This window comes from Cygnus atratus, chromosome 7 (assembly GCF_013377495.2).
Source record: "Cygnus atratus isolate AKBS03 ecotype Queensland, Australia chromosome 7, CAtr_DNAZoo_HiC_assembly, whole genome shotgun sequence".
In the NCBI taxonomy this organism is placed as follows: Eukaryota; Metazoa; Chordata; class Aves; order Anseriformes; family Anatidae; genus Cygnus; species Cygnus atratus.
Window position 1 is genome coordinate 30491837 of NC_066368.1, and position 18233 is coordinate 30510069.

Genomic DNA, 18233 nt, shown 5'->3' on the forward strand with positions numbered 1-18233 from the left:
AATTACTGATATCCAGAAAGGGAAAATGAGGGAAAACAGAATACTTGCTAGTGCATTGGACACCAAAAACATCTCTCCATTAGTTCAGTGAGGCATCTGAGCCTACCAACACAGTCAACACCAAGAATGCCTGTTAGAACGTCCTGTTACAGAAAAGTTAGAACAAAAAACCGGTAATTCCCACCAGCATCTTTGTCCACCCAGAAGTGGCCATACAGCAATAACAGTTCCCTAGAACTGCACTATTCCAGCTGCACACTTGGCACAGATGCTCCACTCCATGGTAAGAAGAAAGCTTTTATACCTTTGTGATTGCTGTCCAGTCTTCCCGCTCAGAGACTCAATCTGCTGACAGCAGAAAACCAACTCCACTAGGCCAGCTTGAGAAATCATCTCCAACGCTATCACCTGCTTTTATATAAAGCTTCTGATAAATCAGTGCTATACAGATCATGCCAGACTACTTTGTTATTATGCAGAAATCCTACTTTTCAAAACAGTCTGAAAATGAAATAATCTATGTGAAAGGCTGACTCCCAAATCATCTACAGAAGCTTCACAATTGTCCTATTAATCTGAAGATGCTGATGTCATCTCAAAGCACCCACAAATAATGCTTCCATTACATAGCTACTGACAAAATAGCCTAGGGGAAATATTTCTTTTACTGCATGTTATGAATTTCATAGAAAACACCTGCCTACATAAAGCTGTATCTCCCTTTAACAGTGCCACATACTAGTAACATACTGCTCCATGTTTCAAACTCCAGAAGGACCCCTTCACAGCACAGAAATAAAATTCCATTATGCTGATGCTTGTTAGAGTGGCAATTAGATGACACAGCAGTTTCAATTGCCCTTATTATAGCTGATGACTTTCTGCATATTGTACCTGTATCATAGTTGGATCAATTAAGAAAATTACATGGAAAAAATTCATCATGAATCAATTAAAGCATCATTCCTATTAACAAAAAGAACAACACAATTTAATTTTCTCATTTTTTTCTGCTGAAGAAAGCAGCTATTAACATTCTTCATAATGTAAAAAGGATCACCATAACATGAACTGCCCCATTTCCCCTATGCTTTTACACATTTTTGTTATTTCAACTACAGCTCTTCAGAACTGTCACCTGCCCCTTCAGCTTTAAGATCAATAGCAACTTGTGTGGAGAACTCCAAAAATGTATCAAGAGATTCAGTACATCTCCAAAAAATGTCAAGCCCTAGTTGGTTCGATCAACTTGGGGTCCAGGCACTTAATTCTCTTGTCCCAAAACACCAATGCAAAATACAGCACTACCTTTAGGCCTCTTTTTATATTATGTTTTTCTTTTGAAAATTTACCTGACACTGCCTTCGTTCTGCAGTCACTCAGGGGAGTGCTTTATTACATGTTAAAAGACAAGATATGTATTGAAAGTAGCAATTTTATTTGAGTTAAAATTATTTACAAAAACCCAAAGACATACTTCATGAAACTGGTACAAACTATTTTTCCTGCCGTTGGCTTTTGCTCCAAAGATCACAGCTGAGAAATACTGTATAAAATAAAAATAGGATTGGATTCAGAAAAGTACTCTACTTGTTCTAATTTCCAATTGAGAGTATTTACACAAATATTTACAATGGAAAAAAAGTTACTTTAAAACTTTAATTTGCAAGTTGGCCTCAAGTACCCTTTAATGCAGAGTTATTTGAGGGTCTAACACACAAAAATGCACTGCAGTTCACAGGGTGATTTCTCCCCCCACCCTCAAAAAAAAAGATCTGCATTTGTCAGTGCTTGACAATTAGTTACATTTAAAAAAACTGTTAAACACTGAGGTAAATCAATTCCCAAATAATTACCAGTGTAACAAAGAAAGGTAGTTGTCCCTGCTTTTCCCCCCAACATCACATCTGTATTGTCTCTTGCCATCACTCTACAGAAACTATATAATCATTTTGAAATCCCACTATAATTGAAAATCTCTAAAATCAGAAGACTAGATGGACAAAATACTCATTAATTTCCTCCTGATAGAGATGATTTACATACAGCTTTTGTTTCTCAATACTGAGCTGTTTTTGTTTAGTTTTTAAACAAAGGGGAATACAACCTCAAAAACTTTTCTAAGTTACACTGATACACTAAGTTTTAGAAGGTGATGAGAGAAAACGCAAAAAAGTATGACCAACATTGGATTTTTGCTGCTAATCAGTTACTTCCTTACAGAATTCCCAACAATCTGCATTATCAAAAATAGGAAGACATAGAAGGCAGCCACTGTATGTAAAAAATTTACAGCTGGCACTGATACAAAAGCACGAGTTTGTAACTTTATACATGGAGATAACACAAGATCTAAAAGCAGGTTAGATTTCCTGTTATTTCCCCCTCATTATACATAGAACTAATATTTTTATGGCTTCAAGTTTTACAAATTCAATGGAATAACATGATGTAACTACCCATACAGGTATTTAAAAATGTCAATGAAGCAGATCTCAGAACAGTCTGCAAATATTCAAGACCAGCTTAATAAAAATAATTACCAATTCTGTTGGTCTGAATAACGAGTGCAAGAAGGTTTTTTTATTGTTTTTTAAAAAACAAAGTCATGTAACTTCTGGGATTTTTTGTTCCATTTAAGTCTTCAAACACAATGCTTTGCTATGAACTAGACCTCAGACTGAACAAAATCTTCGCTATATCAGCAATTTAAGGCTTTGTATTGTATGCATTTAAACTTTGTCATACTACAGAAGAATGAAATAGAAAGATTATGTCAGCTGGAAACATTAATCCCCATTGGTGTTTTAGCTTCTTTAAAATTCTTCCCCCTATAACATCCAAATTCTTTGTATCGAGCATTATAAAATACATCTTGAGCGGTTCCTTGAAACAAATTAAAACAGCATTTCAAAGGTTTTGCTCATTAGAAGTGTAAACTAACCTGGGATTTAATCATTTTCTTTTTTTTTTAAACAGTACAATTTTTTGTTTTTTTACAATTGCTTTTTATTTAGCGGATAACACTCCCTCTCTCAAATGGCTTTATGTGTCTATGGGTTTGCATGTTTCTTGGAACTACAAAGTGTTATGGTCTATCAGTTTACAGTACATGGGCCATGACAGTTTTAGAACTGAGAAATAGTTCAACAACCTAATTTCAATCAAAACAGTATAAAAAATAAACTATCCAATCCTCGCCTCTTTGGATTCCAACAAATTTTAAATATAGACAGTAGTTAAAATCACAAAAGTATTTAAAAATTTATATTTTATGATTTTGGAATAATCTAGTAATAAAAAAGCAAGAGCAAATTAAACTCAAATAGGAGCGGTGCTGCTGTCCAGAACTTCTTTATTAGAACATTTGATACCTCAGTAGCTAAGCTGCCTTTGCACCTGGCTGGCATGAAACAGTGGCTCAACAGTAAACAGCAGTTGCACTATCAGCAGCAAGTTCTTTTCCTTGAAACTTGTCACGAACAAAGCAAGAAAAAAGATAGGGAGGGTAAACCCTGCCAAAAATATTTAAATACTGCACTGCATCATAAACAGCATGGTTTCTTTATTTACTTTCCTCAGAACCTTTTTCCCCTCATTTTTGATAGTTGCAGATTGATGTAGTAACTGTCTTTTAGAAAATGCTGAATGCATGGTTAAGAGACCAGGTAGCCTTAAAAATCCGAACACGAATGACACAGATGAATGCTCTTGGTATATCCTTCAAGGACTTCTTTCATGACTTCTTCTTTTGTCTAAGGGTAGCTCCAGCATTAGAGTGCCTGCAGCGGAAGTTAAGTATCTAGCAGTGTTCCAAGTATTCAATCACCCTAGAGATAGATTTCTGGCCTGTTGTTCCAACAGCACACTGAAAAATATAAGAGAAAGAAGTAACAAATAAGCAATTGTAATATTACCTCTAAAATACTGAGAGCTATGCTCATTTCAGAATTTTAGGGTTTAGAATTACTTATCAGTAAAAATAATTAGGATCAGGAAGAAGATTCACAGTATTTTCCTGAACAGTAGCATTCAAATGGAATCAGGGTAGCTTCCTTTTATTTACTACAAAAATATCATATAAACAGGTCTTCAATACTTAAAAACACAGATAATCACCCTAAGCTCTTCTAAAGACATACAGAAATAGTAAAAACTTCTAAAAAGGCATGGGTTATTAGCAAATAACACAATTACACAAATATATATTTGATTTGATAGGTATATATATATATATATATATGTATTACTTACAGTAAGATTCATAAAACTGAGAAATTTTTTAAGCATTTCAGTCATTATTGAGAAATCCCCTTCAGGTAAGTATTCCCTCACAGTAGTCACGTTGATCTAAGAAATAAAAAAAACTTATTTTAATTTGTGAAATATTTTTCCAACACCAAGAATTATGTTACTCTTTTCACGTGAGATGGAGCAAGACAAATGTATTCATAGCCTGATTAAGATGGCTTTTTGCTGTCATCTCTATGATTCAAGTCCCTCAAAACTCATACATTTAAGTTGTTTGTTTCCTGGAAACAGCAATTCCTGCTACCTTTTTTCCCTGTTAAAGATCATGACCACCATCAGACCTCCCCAGGACCTACACGGTTATCAAGAACTCAAAAAAATGACCAGGCTATTCTCCTGACATGGAAATAATCTCCCTTCATAACTGTCAAGGGTTGAAAGTATTTGAACTTACTATCAGTACCTCTCCAAACACTAAAATTATACACAGGTAATCGAAAGTTAAGTTGTAAAGTACAGAACAGAATGCTCAAGAACATTTTTGCCATCATGGTAAATTTAAACAAGCCTGAAGGCAGGCTGAACCTCATCTTCATTTGAGCATGTATTTGACAGGAAAGTTTATGAAGTTTTCAAATGCCAGAGTTCCACATTTTTAACTTCAACTTTCCATTATGTATTTCCAACCTGAGGTAATCATCTTCAACTAATGTGGACATACACAATTTCATACAAACTTCACTGGAAATAAAAAAGCAGACTAGGATGAAAAAAACAAGTTGGATGTTAACTTGCTTATTGAAACTGCTGAAAAATGAAGCAAGCTTTTATCATTACAGAACAGGCTAGCCAACCTTCCTTCGCCTTTCCAGTGTTAGTTCATTTGTGAGCTAAGACTAACAACAAACAGTAGAAAGGCAGAAGAGGTTAATGTTCAATTCCTGTTTTTCTTTGATAAACATATTGATGTTCAAAAGATTTGTTTTGGATAGAATACTTGTGGCAATTTTTCATAGAACTATATACATTAAGTTAGCTTCATCAGTGTACCAGCTCACATTGAACCCTGATTTAATAAACCCATTTCAACACTGCAAATTATTACTTCACTAAATATTTTACTGGAGTTATTGACTTATTCCCTTACTGGACTCTCTTGGCAGAGACAGCCTAGAAGCAATGCTGTGTATGAGGCCACAATGCAGTCTTCCATGTGCTTCCCAGCATGCTGAAGAGCTGTAAAAAGAGACAACAGCGTATTGTATCCTCTAAGCAACTGGTATCTTTTACTGCTTCAAATACAATCTTTCATTATCACTTTCCAGAATTCTATTTTCTCAAACAAAATATCTTTTTGCACTGAGACTTCAGAGGCAAGAATCGAACTCCTTACTTAACTCAGAAGCACACATTCTTGAACAGAAAAATGGTGTTCATTCTCTTTCAATTCGTTACATTTTATAGTACTTTTATTGTCATACCATTTCAATGGGCAAATTGTATGTTTAACACAACAAAATACAAATATGTTTTCTGTGATGCTATAAGCCAATAAGATTTACACAAAAGAGAAGATTTTCATATTACAAGTAACAGATATGGCACTTTTTGCTAATGGCTCAGCATTTTGGGGGGCAAACCACAAATAGCTACAGACAACAGCTGATGGAATTGAAAAAACGAGGAATCATATAGAGCAAGGCTGGAAAAAGCAAGGCAGTGCATTTGCTATCAGAAGATTAACATGAGCCACTCAACTGAGAACAACTAATGTTTTTGACCAGCTGTATTCTCCCGAAACAAACCATGTAATTCAGCTTAAAGATGTTCAAATTCCTGAAATAAATTCCTAAAGATGAGGCACATTCAAGGCATCACACAGGTACCTGAGATACCACCGATGGAGCAAGAAGAACTCAGTAAGAAGATGGGGACAGAAGGCAGAAGCAGCATACATGCAAGTAAATCAGGGAAAAGAGAAAAGAACTGAATGGAGTATGAAACAAGAAGGGTCACTACGCAGTGGAATACAAAATTAAGGCAGATATTGTTCTTCTGCAAAAGGCCTTGAAAACTACAAAGGCCTAAAAGTTCCATTTCAGAATTTCTTACACAGAACATGCCTAATTTTTTTTTTTTTTCAAGGGACTGACAGACAGAAGGCACTATTAAGTAAAGAGTAATACTTCCCCCCCACACACACTTCACATGCTTCAACTCTGAACTGCTCATACTCGTGCTTTGTAACAGCTTCACGTGGGGAATACACTGAGGAAATCTCAGCCTAGCGGACTGCAGATAAACAGGAAGTAGAGGACAAGTTAAGAGTTTATGCGATTGCAGAGTTTTTGCCTTTTTCTGAGCTCATCAAAACCCTCCAACATACCTTTATTAAGATCAAGTTCTTCATCATCTTCTTCCTTCTTATCTTTCTCTTCAGTACTATCTGACTTTTCTGTGGAGACCCACTGTATCTCCCCACTTGTTTCTTGCCATTCCCCACTCTTATCATGCTGAGCAGTGGGAGCTTCTTTAATCAATTCATCTGTCTGGCTCTCAGCCAGCTGCGCCGCTCGCTCACGCTCAAGAAATAGCTGATGGGGAAAAATTCAGAAATATTTCTATTATAAATTAAACCCTACACACATGGAATTAATACTTGAAAGTATATTTCTCCTTCACGACTCACCCATTAATACAGGTAGCCTTCAATACTATTCTTCACAATAGCCTTTTCTTCTTCAAAGGGTAACGTGATTTATCACAACACTAATGCTGTGCTCTACAGAAAAGGCTTGCCTCCCTCGCTCCCCAATGTTCAACCAACTGGCAGATTCCTCTTAGGTATCAAAAATGCTTAACTGCTTTCTTTGAGAGACAGCTTGAAGAGTGACAAGAAAATCTGCCAACTTTTAATTTTAGTTCTTTACCAATCCTCATTTTTCTTTTCATGCAAACTATCCTCTCATTGCTCTCTGAGTTTTTCCCTTGATACATAAAAAGCAAAAATTTGAAATTTGAAAGGGTAATTTAAAATGACTTAGCAAGTCATGTTAAGGTGAATGTGACTTAACCAATCTCATACTGCGCACTTACATCTTGTGAATTACTTCCCAAATCATATAACCACCAGTTTTAAATATTGCTTTGCAGAGCTGTGTACATTGAAATACTTATTATTATTAATATCCTGATTGTTGACATTTTTGTCTGCTGCTGGACAGTCATTTCACATAATGAAATGGAACAACTGCTAAAAAATCCGTAATTTTAATGGAGATAAGTTTATAAGGTTGTAAATTATCCTGTTACTTTTATTTTAGGTTGCATGTTGGAGCTTACTCACCAACATAATTAGTGGATTTCTTTTAAGAAGTTAGTCGATACAACATTTAAGAATGGTGTTTCAAACTCATATGTATTATATTCACATTAAAAAACTGATAAAGCATGATTTTAAAAAATGATCTTAAACTCCCATAAAAATAGTACTTAAAAATCTATGGAAGCTTACAATTACAAGTAGCTTACAAGTTTTGCAACTGCTTAAAAACAGCATGAGGAATAAACTATATAGGAACAAGAAAGCTCTGCAGAGCACAAGAGCAGCTTTCAGATGTCTGTAATAATGCTGCCAAGTTGTGAGTAGCACCCCTCTTCCCTCACCATGCTGTATTACATTCTCAAAATGCGCAACAAAAAATTTTTGACAAGCATCTTCGCTGCTGAGTTCTTTCTTCTTCCTTGAAAGTCTGATAATGAAAAATGGTGACTATTACAGGAAAAACACATTTTTTGGTTCATTTCTTACCTGCACTAAAGCCTGAACAGCATCAATCTGTCCAGTTATCTTTAGGCTATCATCTCCTTCTCCCGTACAGAATGAGTCAAAAGAACACGATGTTTCCATATTGACAAGACAGTGCCTGTTCCGAGCACTATATTCTACTAGATTGATCAACAGACCCAATCCCTGCAAGAATTGGAGAATCAAAGAATATTACACACACTAAAAAAAAAATTATCAGAATGTCCTTAGGCTGTATATTTCCCAGGATACATACATACTAACGTCTTTATAAAACAGTTTGATAAAGGGCGGGGTTAGGATTTAAAGAAATATGAAGCAAAACTGAGAATTCTGCATAGAGGTTCAAGATTTTTCAATTCTGAACAAAACCATTTTAAATGTTTTTAAAAGTGAGATTTAATTTATTGATTAGGGATTCAGGGGTCCAACCTTTAGCTTCTGTTCTTGAAAGACCATTCACATGTGCAGTTTTAGTGTTACTTAGGCCACAGACACATTTTATGTATGCTGAAGTAAATTTGACACTGCCTTTATCTCAAACAATAACATCCACTATATGTCTAAAATTGAAAAGACATTTGAAAATTATCAATTCAGACTTATTTACCTAAGTCTCACAATTCATCTACTTTTTCCCATCAAGCACAAAGAAAAGGAGAGCTCAAAGCCGTCAAATCCTAGAGTTTTCCCTGGACCTTACAGAAACCTCCTTTAAGTACTTCACTAAGGACATGGTCAATGAAGTTTGTAGAGACTGCTCCTTAATTTGAAATTGGAGCAGTTAAACACACAAGCAGGCAGCAAATCATTTAATATTCATGTAACAAACATGAGAACTTACCAGCACCCGAATATCAAATCTCTGTTCTTGAGGTAGGAACTTTGGAACCTGAAGCACACAATTCATAGCTGTGCCTATCAGACCATCTTGTTCACCTGTTTTTGTACTACCCCATTCTGTAAACAAAAAGAGTTTAAAAGGCTCAATTTTTACAAGATAACATATAATATAAATCTATTATATATATTATTATTATATTATATATTATATTTTATATTATTTTAAGCAGATGGATAAAACCTTTTGGCCCTCAGGATGAACTGGGCCCTCTTGGCCCAAGCATGCATCTTGTTAACACTTCATACTGGCAGTTATTCACCGAATTCCCAAAATCCAATTACTGATTACTACAAAGCAAGCATCTACCATACTTTACCATACTGCCTTACTGCACTGTACATGGAAAAAAACAATCAGTATAAGAAAAAGGTTTACATTAATATACTATCTCTGACGCTGTAACACAGAAGAGGTGTATTTTTTGTTTGTTTTTACCATTATCATTCGTTAAGTTGAGCAAGACACCAATGATGGCCCTCATGCAGTCTTCCACTGCTTTACCCACATGGTTGGTTACATTCTGGTGAGGCAGAGGCCTATTGTCTGGTAAACAGATACTATCTTCAGCACGATTATATCGCTGGATTAACTCCTCACAATGCCGCAATGCTCTGCAAAGAGAAGATGCAGAACAAAATTACCTGGACAACATACAGGGTATTTCACTTTATATATATTTCAACAGGAAAACAGAAAATATGGAATTTATGCAGTGTTTTTCTGATAAAAGTGTAAGATGCTTAATCTGTATAGATAGATGATAAGCCTGTCACCTATAAAATCTTTTATGAGTTCAACTGAAATTGTGAAAATAAAACAAAAACAGAAAAGCTTCGTTGCCTAGAGCTTTAACAGCTTGAGATTTCAAGTGCAAAAGTTCGTTTTTCTTTCCAACTTCATCGCAAGGTCTTAAGACACATCTCCTCTCCCTACAAACAGCCTCTCATATCCTCTGACCATCAAGGCACAACATTATTCTGATAGTATTTTCTAACTGTTCACCTGTCTTGTCCCCAGAGCTATCCCTATTCTGTGATAAGTAAGTGACACATGATTTTCCAGCAGAAGCAGCCTTCATCTCATAACACTACCAAACCAGACATAATTCTACCGCATTATATTAGTTTGACAAAGTGACAGTGCTGATTTCAATTACTAACAAAACTAAGATGTCAGAAGTACATATTGGACCAACTAGCACAGTAAGTAGATTTTTTTTTCTCTAATTTAAAGAGCACTCAAAATATTTAGCCTACAACCACGACATTTTTTTTTCCAGTGAGGTCTGCACAGTCAAATTTTCAGCCTAATTTGCTTTCTTATGAACCACTTGAGCAGTGCAAGAGGGATTCAATCTCTGCCAGTCAACTGGGACCTCATCCTGATTGATAAGTGGGGCTGGGAGAACAGTTCAGAACAAATTTTCTCTATTCTTATAGTTACACTGTCAATTCACTATTATGCTCCACCATTCCAACAAACACTTAAGATAATAAAAACACTATCGAAAAAAAGTAGCTTCCCAAAAGTAGCTTCTCTTCTGTGCTCATCTTATTTTGGTACTAAAATCTTAATCCACAGTTTGCAACTTCAACAGAACCAACAATAACTACATGTTCTTAGTACTCAGGCAGTTACCAATACCCTCATCTAAAATAACTTGAACATTACTTAATGAAAAGCAACACAGAAATTAAGTTTTTTCCCCTAGAATTTTCTGGTATAGCAAATTTATTTCTTGCTGTATCACATGCAGAGCTATGCAAAAATGTATTTTGTTACAACTTACTTAGCTGAGGAGACTATGAGTTGCGAGTCTTTGTATGCTATCAGATAGCTCTGATTTTCTGGATTATGCACAGTAACCTAAAAAGGGGAGCAGAAAGTAGCGTTAAAAAAAAGAGACGACCTTTTCCTTGAAAGAACTATTCACTTCCACTACCACCCCACTTTATTTAGTTCCATTTTTCTTGGTTATTATCCACAGTCAGTTTTCACTTATTGTACCAGGATTTCCTTGGACTTTCTACCTTTTAAGTAATCCCACAAGATTGGGGCACTGCATATAAAACCATCTTCCCTGATACACCGCAAACAGGAACTCTGTGGGAAGATATTCTGCCACAGCAGAACCTGAACCTATATCCTGGGACACTGTAGTCCCAATGCATGTGCGCGCATGCATATACATGTAAATATTTTGTTATTTAAGACTTGATGTCAACTCCACTTCTGACAGCTTATTATACATCCAACCATAAACTTTTTCCTCAATTCTCTTGGACTGGAATACAGAATCGATTTACAGGAACAGTAAAAGTTCTTCTTAAATTTTTATTATATGGTGTGCTGATTTGTCCTCTCTCCCAAATTCCTAAGGATCTTACTATATCACAAGCCATCCTCAAATTCAAATTTGAGTATTCTGCCACTAAACAAGTCTCTTCTGCTGTTGCTTGGCAATTCCATCCATGGAATATAATAGCAGAAACTGGATCTGAAAATTTTTCTCTCACTATTCTGAAGTAAAGGGATAGGTGCTGTAACTTTTAAGTAGCCACACCTGCATTTGTTCATTATACTCATTTTTTAGCTTACTTTTACAGTACCCTTGAGTTTATCTTGCTATTTTAGTCAAGAAGTATCACTGCAGCTACTTGCCCTCTGACTCAGGCTTAAGATATTAAGACTTACTGACCTGTACTTTGAACATGAACACCCCTTTCTGACGTGCAGAGCAGTATTTCTAAAACATCACATTTTTCTATTTGCTTACAATGTCACAAGCAAAAAGAGTAACAACAAATATGAAACTCAACAAAATGAGGCTTTGTAGGGAAGCATATGCACAAGGTTTCTCTCAAGCTCTACAAAAATTACCACACATTTTAATTCTCCTCAAACTTCTCATTGAAAAACATTTACCATCTCAATATACACAATCAACTGACTACAGACCTAGTGTGACCTTCAAGGCAGTTTGCTCTTTCAGCACTTAGCTAGCTGATGTCTGAATGCAGTAATTCTTAATAATATACATATCAATTTATAGTTTTAAGAAAACACATTATGCTGAGTTATTACTAGACTCACGCTAAACTCAAACTCATGACAAAAGAAAACAAACAGCAGTTTTTCAGAGGAACTTAAAAAAAAGCATCAGGTTATACACAGTTATTCTTAATGACAGTGAGTGATATTCTACATTAATGAACAAAACTTCCAATATTCCAGGAACACTGATAAACCTCACAATGTTAAGAGCTTTGATTAAAACATTTATTGTTACTTATATAACTATATATTTACAGAACACTTTAGAGAAATCATTTTTTAGAAACTTAATGTTCATACTTACACTTTCTAAGACCCGTAAACACCTTTCTGCACCCCATAACGAAGCAACCAATTTCTCTTCATTTTCATCACTGCTTAGGTGATCCACACATTCTTTAACTAAACAAAAAAAAAATTTCCACTGTCAATAAGATGTCTTCAAAAGCCAAGCATTCAGATTTAACTAGCTATTCAGAGAGTTGCTATTGACCGTGTTTTACACCTTAAAAACCCTGTAGTACTAGGAAACAATCTCAAAGACATGATCAGCATTCCAAAATTGTTACATTTCCAGGTAAATTAAAAGAAGGCTTTACAATTTTGTGATTGTTGCAACACTAATTACCTATCTGTATATTTTATTTTCTACTAAGAGATTGTACAGTACATGATTCTGTTTTTTAACTGCAAATAAGTCCACATATCTTAAAGATGCATTGTTTTGTAGTACTTCAAAGTACTTTAATGTACTTTCAATCCCACACAGAGATTTGTCACTAATATTTCCCAATAACTTGTCATAAAATTGTGCATTTTTAAAAATTGAGAATATATCATTTTTTCTATTCTTGAGCAAAGAAAATTAATATTAAGAAAATCAAACATCTTGGATTTACTATTTTTTGCACACTGTAAAAGCAGGATCTCCAATATACCTTTATCTACAATATGATCAAGACCACCTAGAAGTCGCAGTTCTTCTTTAAACCAGTCCCCAGCTCGTTTTGAGGTGAGAGACAGCAATGTCTCCATTGCTAAATGCCCGGTCTGAAAGAGTTAGATTCCAGAATTAGTGAAGTCATATGCAGCTGCAGCCAACACATCAGATCATACAAATACACATCATACAAAAACAAAATTACAGTTTCTGAGTAGAAAAACCACCAGAGGGAGCAAGAACAGATAGAGACATGCGTGCATCTGAAAAAAAAACAAAACCTTGGTACTGATTAAAAAGATACGTTAGCATTCTCAACTTTTTCTAGATATTTTTAATATTTTAGAAAGTCTAAACAGCGTCTTTTCATCTGCTTCTCCTCTTGTCAAAAGAGACTAGTGGTGGAAGGAAAGGAAAGAAACAAAATAGCCAGGTAGGAAAAAACCTGCAGTGAACACTGCTCTTTCCCCAGATACATTAGCTTTGCTGCTTTGTAAAATACATGTTTCTAACCAAGTTTTTTGTGACTTTACTTTAAATGCACTAAAGAAAACAATTCAACTACGATGCTGATAAAAAACCTTACTATATTTACTGGATTCTTTTTTCGTAAGAGGAATGCATACTGAAATTCTACAGCACTGAAGATAAGCTTACTCCCTGCAAATTGAAGTTGAACAGATTTTAGGTGATTATCTTAGTTAATCTCCTGCAATGTTTTTAAGCAGAACAAACCCCATCTATAAAAGACTGTTTATCTTGTTTTTATAAAAGCTTCTAAAAAAACCAAATGTTAATAATAAAACATTATATACATACATGTACACATGTCTAATATGCATAAGATTTATATCTACACAGAATATTGAATTCTGTAATCTCTGAAAAACAGATGAGTAAATGTGGACTACTATAAGCCTAATAATTTAATGTGCCACAAATACAACAACGAACAGCCAGAGAAAAAGCCATAAGATCCCATTAAAGTCAATCAAATTCAACCACTTTAAAGTTATCTTCCCTCCGTGACACATTTGATTTCTAACACTTCAAGGAGGGCTGTGCTTATTCTGAGACGTGCAGCCTATTCCAGGATACAAGCGCAAACCTCAGCACCTCCTGGGAATAACAGTACTCACCAGGCTTGAATAAACACCCTGTTGTCTTTGAAAACCAAGTTATTATTTGTATGATTCCTCCCCACCAACCTTGACAGCTTCAGCTGCTTTCCTTTTTTTTTTCCAGATTATTGATCTCCAAGGAGAAGAAAGTTCAAGATCAATGCTGATAAAGAAGAGTTACTACCCAAAAGTTCTTTTTTCATTTTTCTTTTTTTTTAAGAAGCAACCTCTGCAGTAGAGTCACTGATGAGCATACAGGTTAGTAACTGCATTTCTCCAACGTAAGTGGAAGTGTCCTTGGGTCATGAAAGCATCATGGGGGGCAAGAGAACATGAGCAGCAGCAAATCTACAACAGGTCATTGCTCACTGAGTCAGCAGCATCTCAATTCCCCATCACAGAGGAAACAAACACAGAGCTGCAATTACTCCTGCCACTGTTTCACCACCCTGGCAACAGATAACCACCTTTAATTGCCAGCAGCCACTCACTCAGTCTTCCCACAGGAGGGAAGTTAGGCCCACTTGGTTTCAAACTTTTCTTATCACTTGGAGATACAAGGTCCAAAACCTCACTTTTACAAATTAAGTTAAAAGCATAATAGCAGACAACATTTTAAGCAATGGATGTAGAACTGCCCTTCTGATGCCAACCAAATGAGCAAGTGTTTTGAGGGACGAAGGGAAGGAACCTGCAGACAGCAGTTTGACAGATCCCTAGTTCTCCACAGCTTTCCCATCTTCAGAAAATTTTTCATGCTTTCAGATTGAGCTTGAAAATTTTGTAACATGGGTATCTGAAGCCAGGCATAACCTAAATCAGATTGATAGAAGCTGAACAGAGACTTTCCTTAGAGATCTTAAGGGCTACAAAGGATTTAACTAATCTTCTGTATGTGTTTCCATGAAACCTCAAAGTCCACATAGTATTTCAAATACAGTACTTAGTCTTCCTACAAAGGGCAGTAAGACTTCAAAAACTCCAGGAGAATATTATTTGATATTCATACAACTGGACAAGACGACATTTAAAAACATGTATATACTAAAAATTGTTATTCAAGATTTAATTCTTGCTTTTGAGGAAAGTCTTGAAGGTCTTTTCCAACCTTAATAATTCTATGATTCTGATGAGTATTATGTCAATTACTATAAAATTTTAAGACCAAAGTTTCAAAACATGGTTTCCTTAAGATTTCAGCCTTATGCTGAGACTGAAAAACAAAATAACCCTTCACCAACTGAAAAGAGAAGTCACTTCTGAACATTTTCATCATGATGCAACAGATAAGAGCTAGCTTGCAAGCATCAGCTACACTGGGCTATGCTGACTGACAGCCAAGTGCAATTTGCTATCATGAAGATTAAGTTCTTCAGGTTTGATCTTCTCCTAAACCAGGAAATACTTGGAACAAATTGAATGCACAGGGAAGTCCTTTTCAATTTCTGGCTTTACATTTTCAATGTTGTTCATAGCAGTCTAGAAAACAGAATCCTTTGAACACCTTTACGAATACTCAAGAATTAGTCCAAACTAGTTTCCAGACAGAGTCACACAAACTACATTGTCTGCGTTAAAGATATGGGCAGCTTTGGTCACCTTCATTGAAGCTCATATTCAAAAACCGAACGTATAACTAGTTAAGCACAAAATGGAGCTATCAAAATAGCTGTTGCAATCCTTCTGTTTCTCAGTGTTTATGTCTGAGTTTGAAAAAGTACAGATCTTTTCTATAACCCCCCCCAAAATTTGCATTTTTTGTTAAAATTTTCTGCCTGTTTGTCATCTGGTACAAAACAGATTACATATTATACCTCATGACAGAGATCAATGTGAAAAACAACTTTATGCTCCACACATGAAGTTCATTATTGTCTCAACTTACCATTGCAACTATCATAAACTGGCAGAGAATCTATTCATATCATTTGGCTTGCAAATATTCTCAGTACACTATAATAGTCTACTTCTAGATGGCACAGCTGGGAGGGAACCAGTTTCCATCTGTGAGGTACTACAGTATTTAACACATTTGCAACAACAGCTCGATATAATTTTAAGAAATCAAGATGCCTCAGGAAAAAAAAAAATGAAACCTGTGATGATAATATTCTTTTCTCATGGACGTATCTCTTGCAGGACAGAGTCCCTTTAATATATCCTCTCCCTTTTAAAACTCATGCTTAAGAAAACAAAAACGAAATTATAGTTCATGAAAAACATTAGGCCTACTGAGACCATGAATATAAGAAAAGCTGTAATAGGAGACAGCGGTCAGCATGGCTGGATGCTTTAGCAATCAGGAACCTACACCAGCTGTTCCACGCTTAATAAACAGATCTGTCTTGCATTTTGTAGTGCAAAAGATATCTTGGCACTGAGATAGTGCGCTATGTGAGTCTTCAGAATTAAGACAGTAATTACACTAATTCCTTGCTAATCGTCACATAGAAAACAAAATTTGTTCTGTGTTGATATCTTAAGATTGTATCACACAACAGACTAAAGTGAAGGCTGAGAACATCAACTCAAATTTATTCTGCTTTTGCAGATTCGAAAGGCCAGAAAAGTCACCGAGTTCTTTACCTACAGATTCCACATACTTACAGGAAATATGCCTAAAACTGAAACACTGAAATAATTCTCCTTTGTCACCCTAAATTGCTTATCAAGGTTAAGAATTATGCCATCAAGACTATCTTCCTACCCTAAAATTCAACTCTTCCTAATGCTATGTAATACTGACTTTTCATACCAATTCAGCTATCTGTTCCACATCTGAAATTTGGGCTGGGGTTGAGGTGTCAAAAGGACAAAAAAAAAGTCACTAGAACTACAGAAGAAGATGCCGGTTCATCAAGGCATATCATCTTTTAAACTACTCTAAGACTGAACACAATCTCATCTTCAGGTTACTGATGAGTTGTAACATCTCTTGCAGAGATAAAACTCTAAAAAGCTCACTTCATAAGCAATAGATCAGATCTCCTGTCACTGTGAAGTACTGGATTAAAAATAGCAAAAACCTCATAACAATCTTTGAAACTTTAAAGAAAGTATTAAAAGATGTTAAAAAAATTAACATCTTAACGTGTTATACTGAAATATGATGAAAGCAAAAGCACTAAGTTGTGCCATCTATGACCACTCATGCAGTCAATCTGTCATCAAGTCTTTAAAAATACTCTTTTTAGAAGACTTGCAACTTACCCTTTAATTTTTCAAGCTAGCTCAATAACTAGCATCGAGCCATGGCCAAATTTATTTTTAAACAAAATGTGTTCACTCTGCTGCATCTGAAGATACATTCATAAAAAACAAGTATGCTTGAGAAACGAAGTATAAAAACCAACCCTTATCCACACATAAGATTATCGATAGACCTGCTACTACACTCCCTGCAAAGAAAAATTGGTTTCTGGAAGACAGACAATATTATTAGTATTAAATATAAGTACCTGTATGACAACTCTAGTTTAACACACAACACTCTTATTCCCACATAGCAACCACTACTCTTTGTGAATGAACATACATAGATGAAAATGTAGGCAGAGAAACAAAAGTCAAACTGAGTGTGATCCTTTAGTACACGGCTGTTACTTGTTTTAATAGCTACCTTTAACGAACTGCTCTTACCAGTAGTCAACAGTGAACCAGAGAGCTGAAGAACATAACTTCATCTGCCTTTTATAAAGGAAATTTTAAGTTCAATAAAAGAAAACACTTGCAACACTTACAATTGCAGACAGCGTCATGAATTCTGAGTTGTGATATAGGAAATTAAAGCCGATACTATTAATTCCATTTTATTAAACATTCCACTAGTGTCAAGTCTTTCAAACAAAAGCACAATACCCACCGTGATGTTTTCGAGATCAAGATGTTTGTTGTGAACAGTTTCACAAAGTCTCCGAATTTTTTCCTTAATTTTATTCATGTCTTTTTCATTCAGGAGCTTGGCAGAAGAAGCATCTTGTTCCAATTCCAAAAGCCGTATCATCAGATCTAAACTAGCTCTGTCTAAATCCATGTTCAAACGATCCCTACTCAAGATGTACATTAGAGCTGCTGTACAAAGGGACAAATTCTTGGGTTGGGAGAGGAAAGAAAATAAATATATTTTTAGTAATCATGTTAGGTAGAAGTTTTAAA

The 18233-nt window shown here is 35.3% G+C and overlaps 1 protein-coding gene across 4 annotated transcripts in view; it reads right to left on the reverse strand.

The window, feature by feature from the left end:
- Nucleotides 1-1417: 1417 nt before the first annotated feature.
- The window catches only part of WAPL (WAPL cohesin release factor), a 71757-nt gene continuing 54941 nt past the window's right edge, over nt 1418-18233 (reverse strand). For all 4 annotated transcript variants that reach the window (XM_035570564.2, XM_035570504.2, XM_050711877.1 and 1 more), the window contains 11 exons: nt 17941-18168; nt 12956-13067; nt 12322-12419; nt 10753-10829; nt 9399-9574; nt 8904-9019; nt 8063-8224; nt 6638-6845; nt 5399-5487; nt 4255-4350; nt 1418-3868 (listed from right to left, as the gene is read on the reverse strand). In XM_035570564.2, coding sequence (XP_035426457.1) covers nt 3803-3868; nt 4255-4350; nt 5399-5487; nt 6638-6845; nt 8063-8224; nt 8904-9019; nt 9399-9574; nt 10753-10829; nt 12322-12419; nt 12956-13067; nt 17941-18168 — 1428 coding nt within the window. In that variant the 3' untranslated portion in view covers nt 1418-3802. The remainder of the gene's footprint in view (nt 3869-4254; nt 4351-5398; nt 5488-6637; nt 6846-8062; nt 8225-8903; nt 9020-9398; nt 9575-10752; nt 10830-12321; nt 12420-12955; nt 13068-17940; nt 18169-18233) is intronic.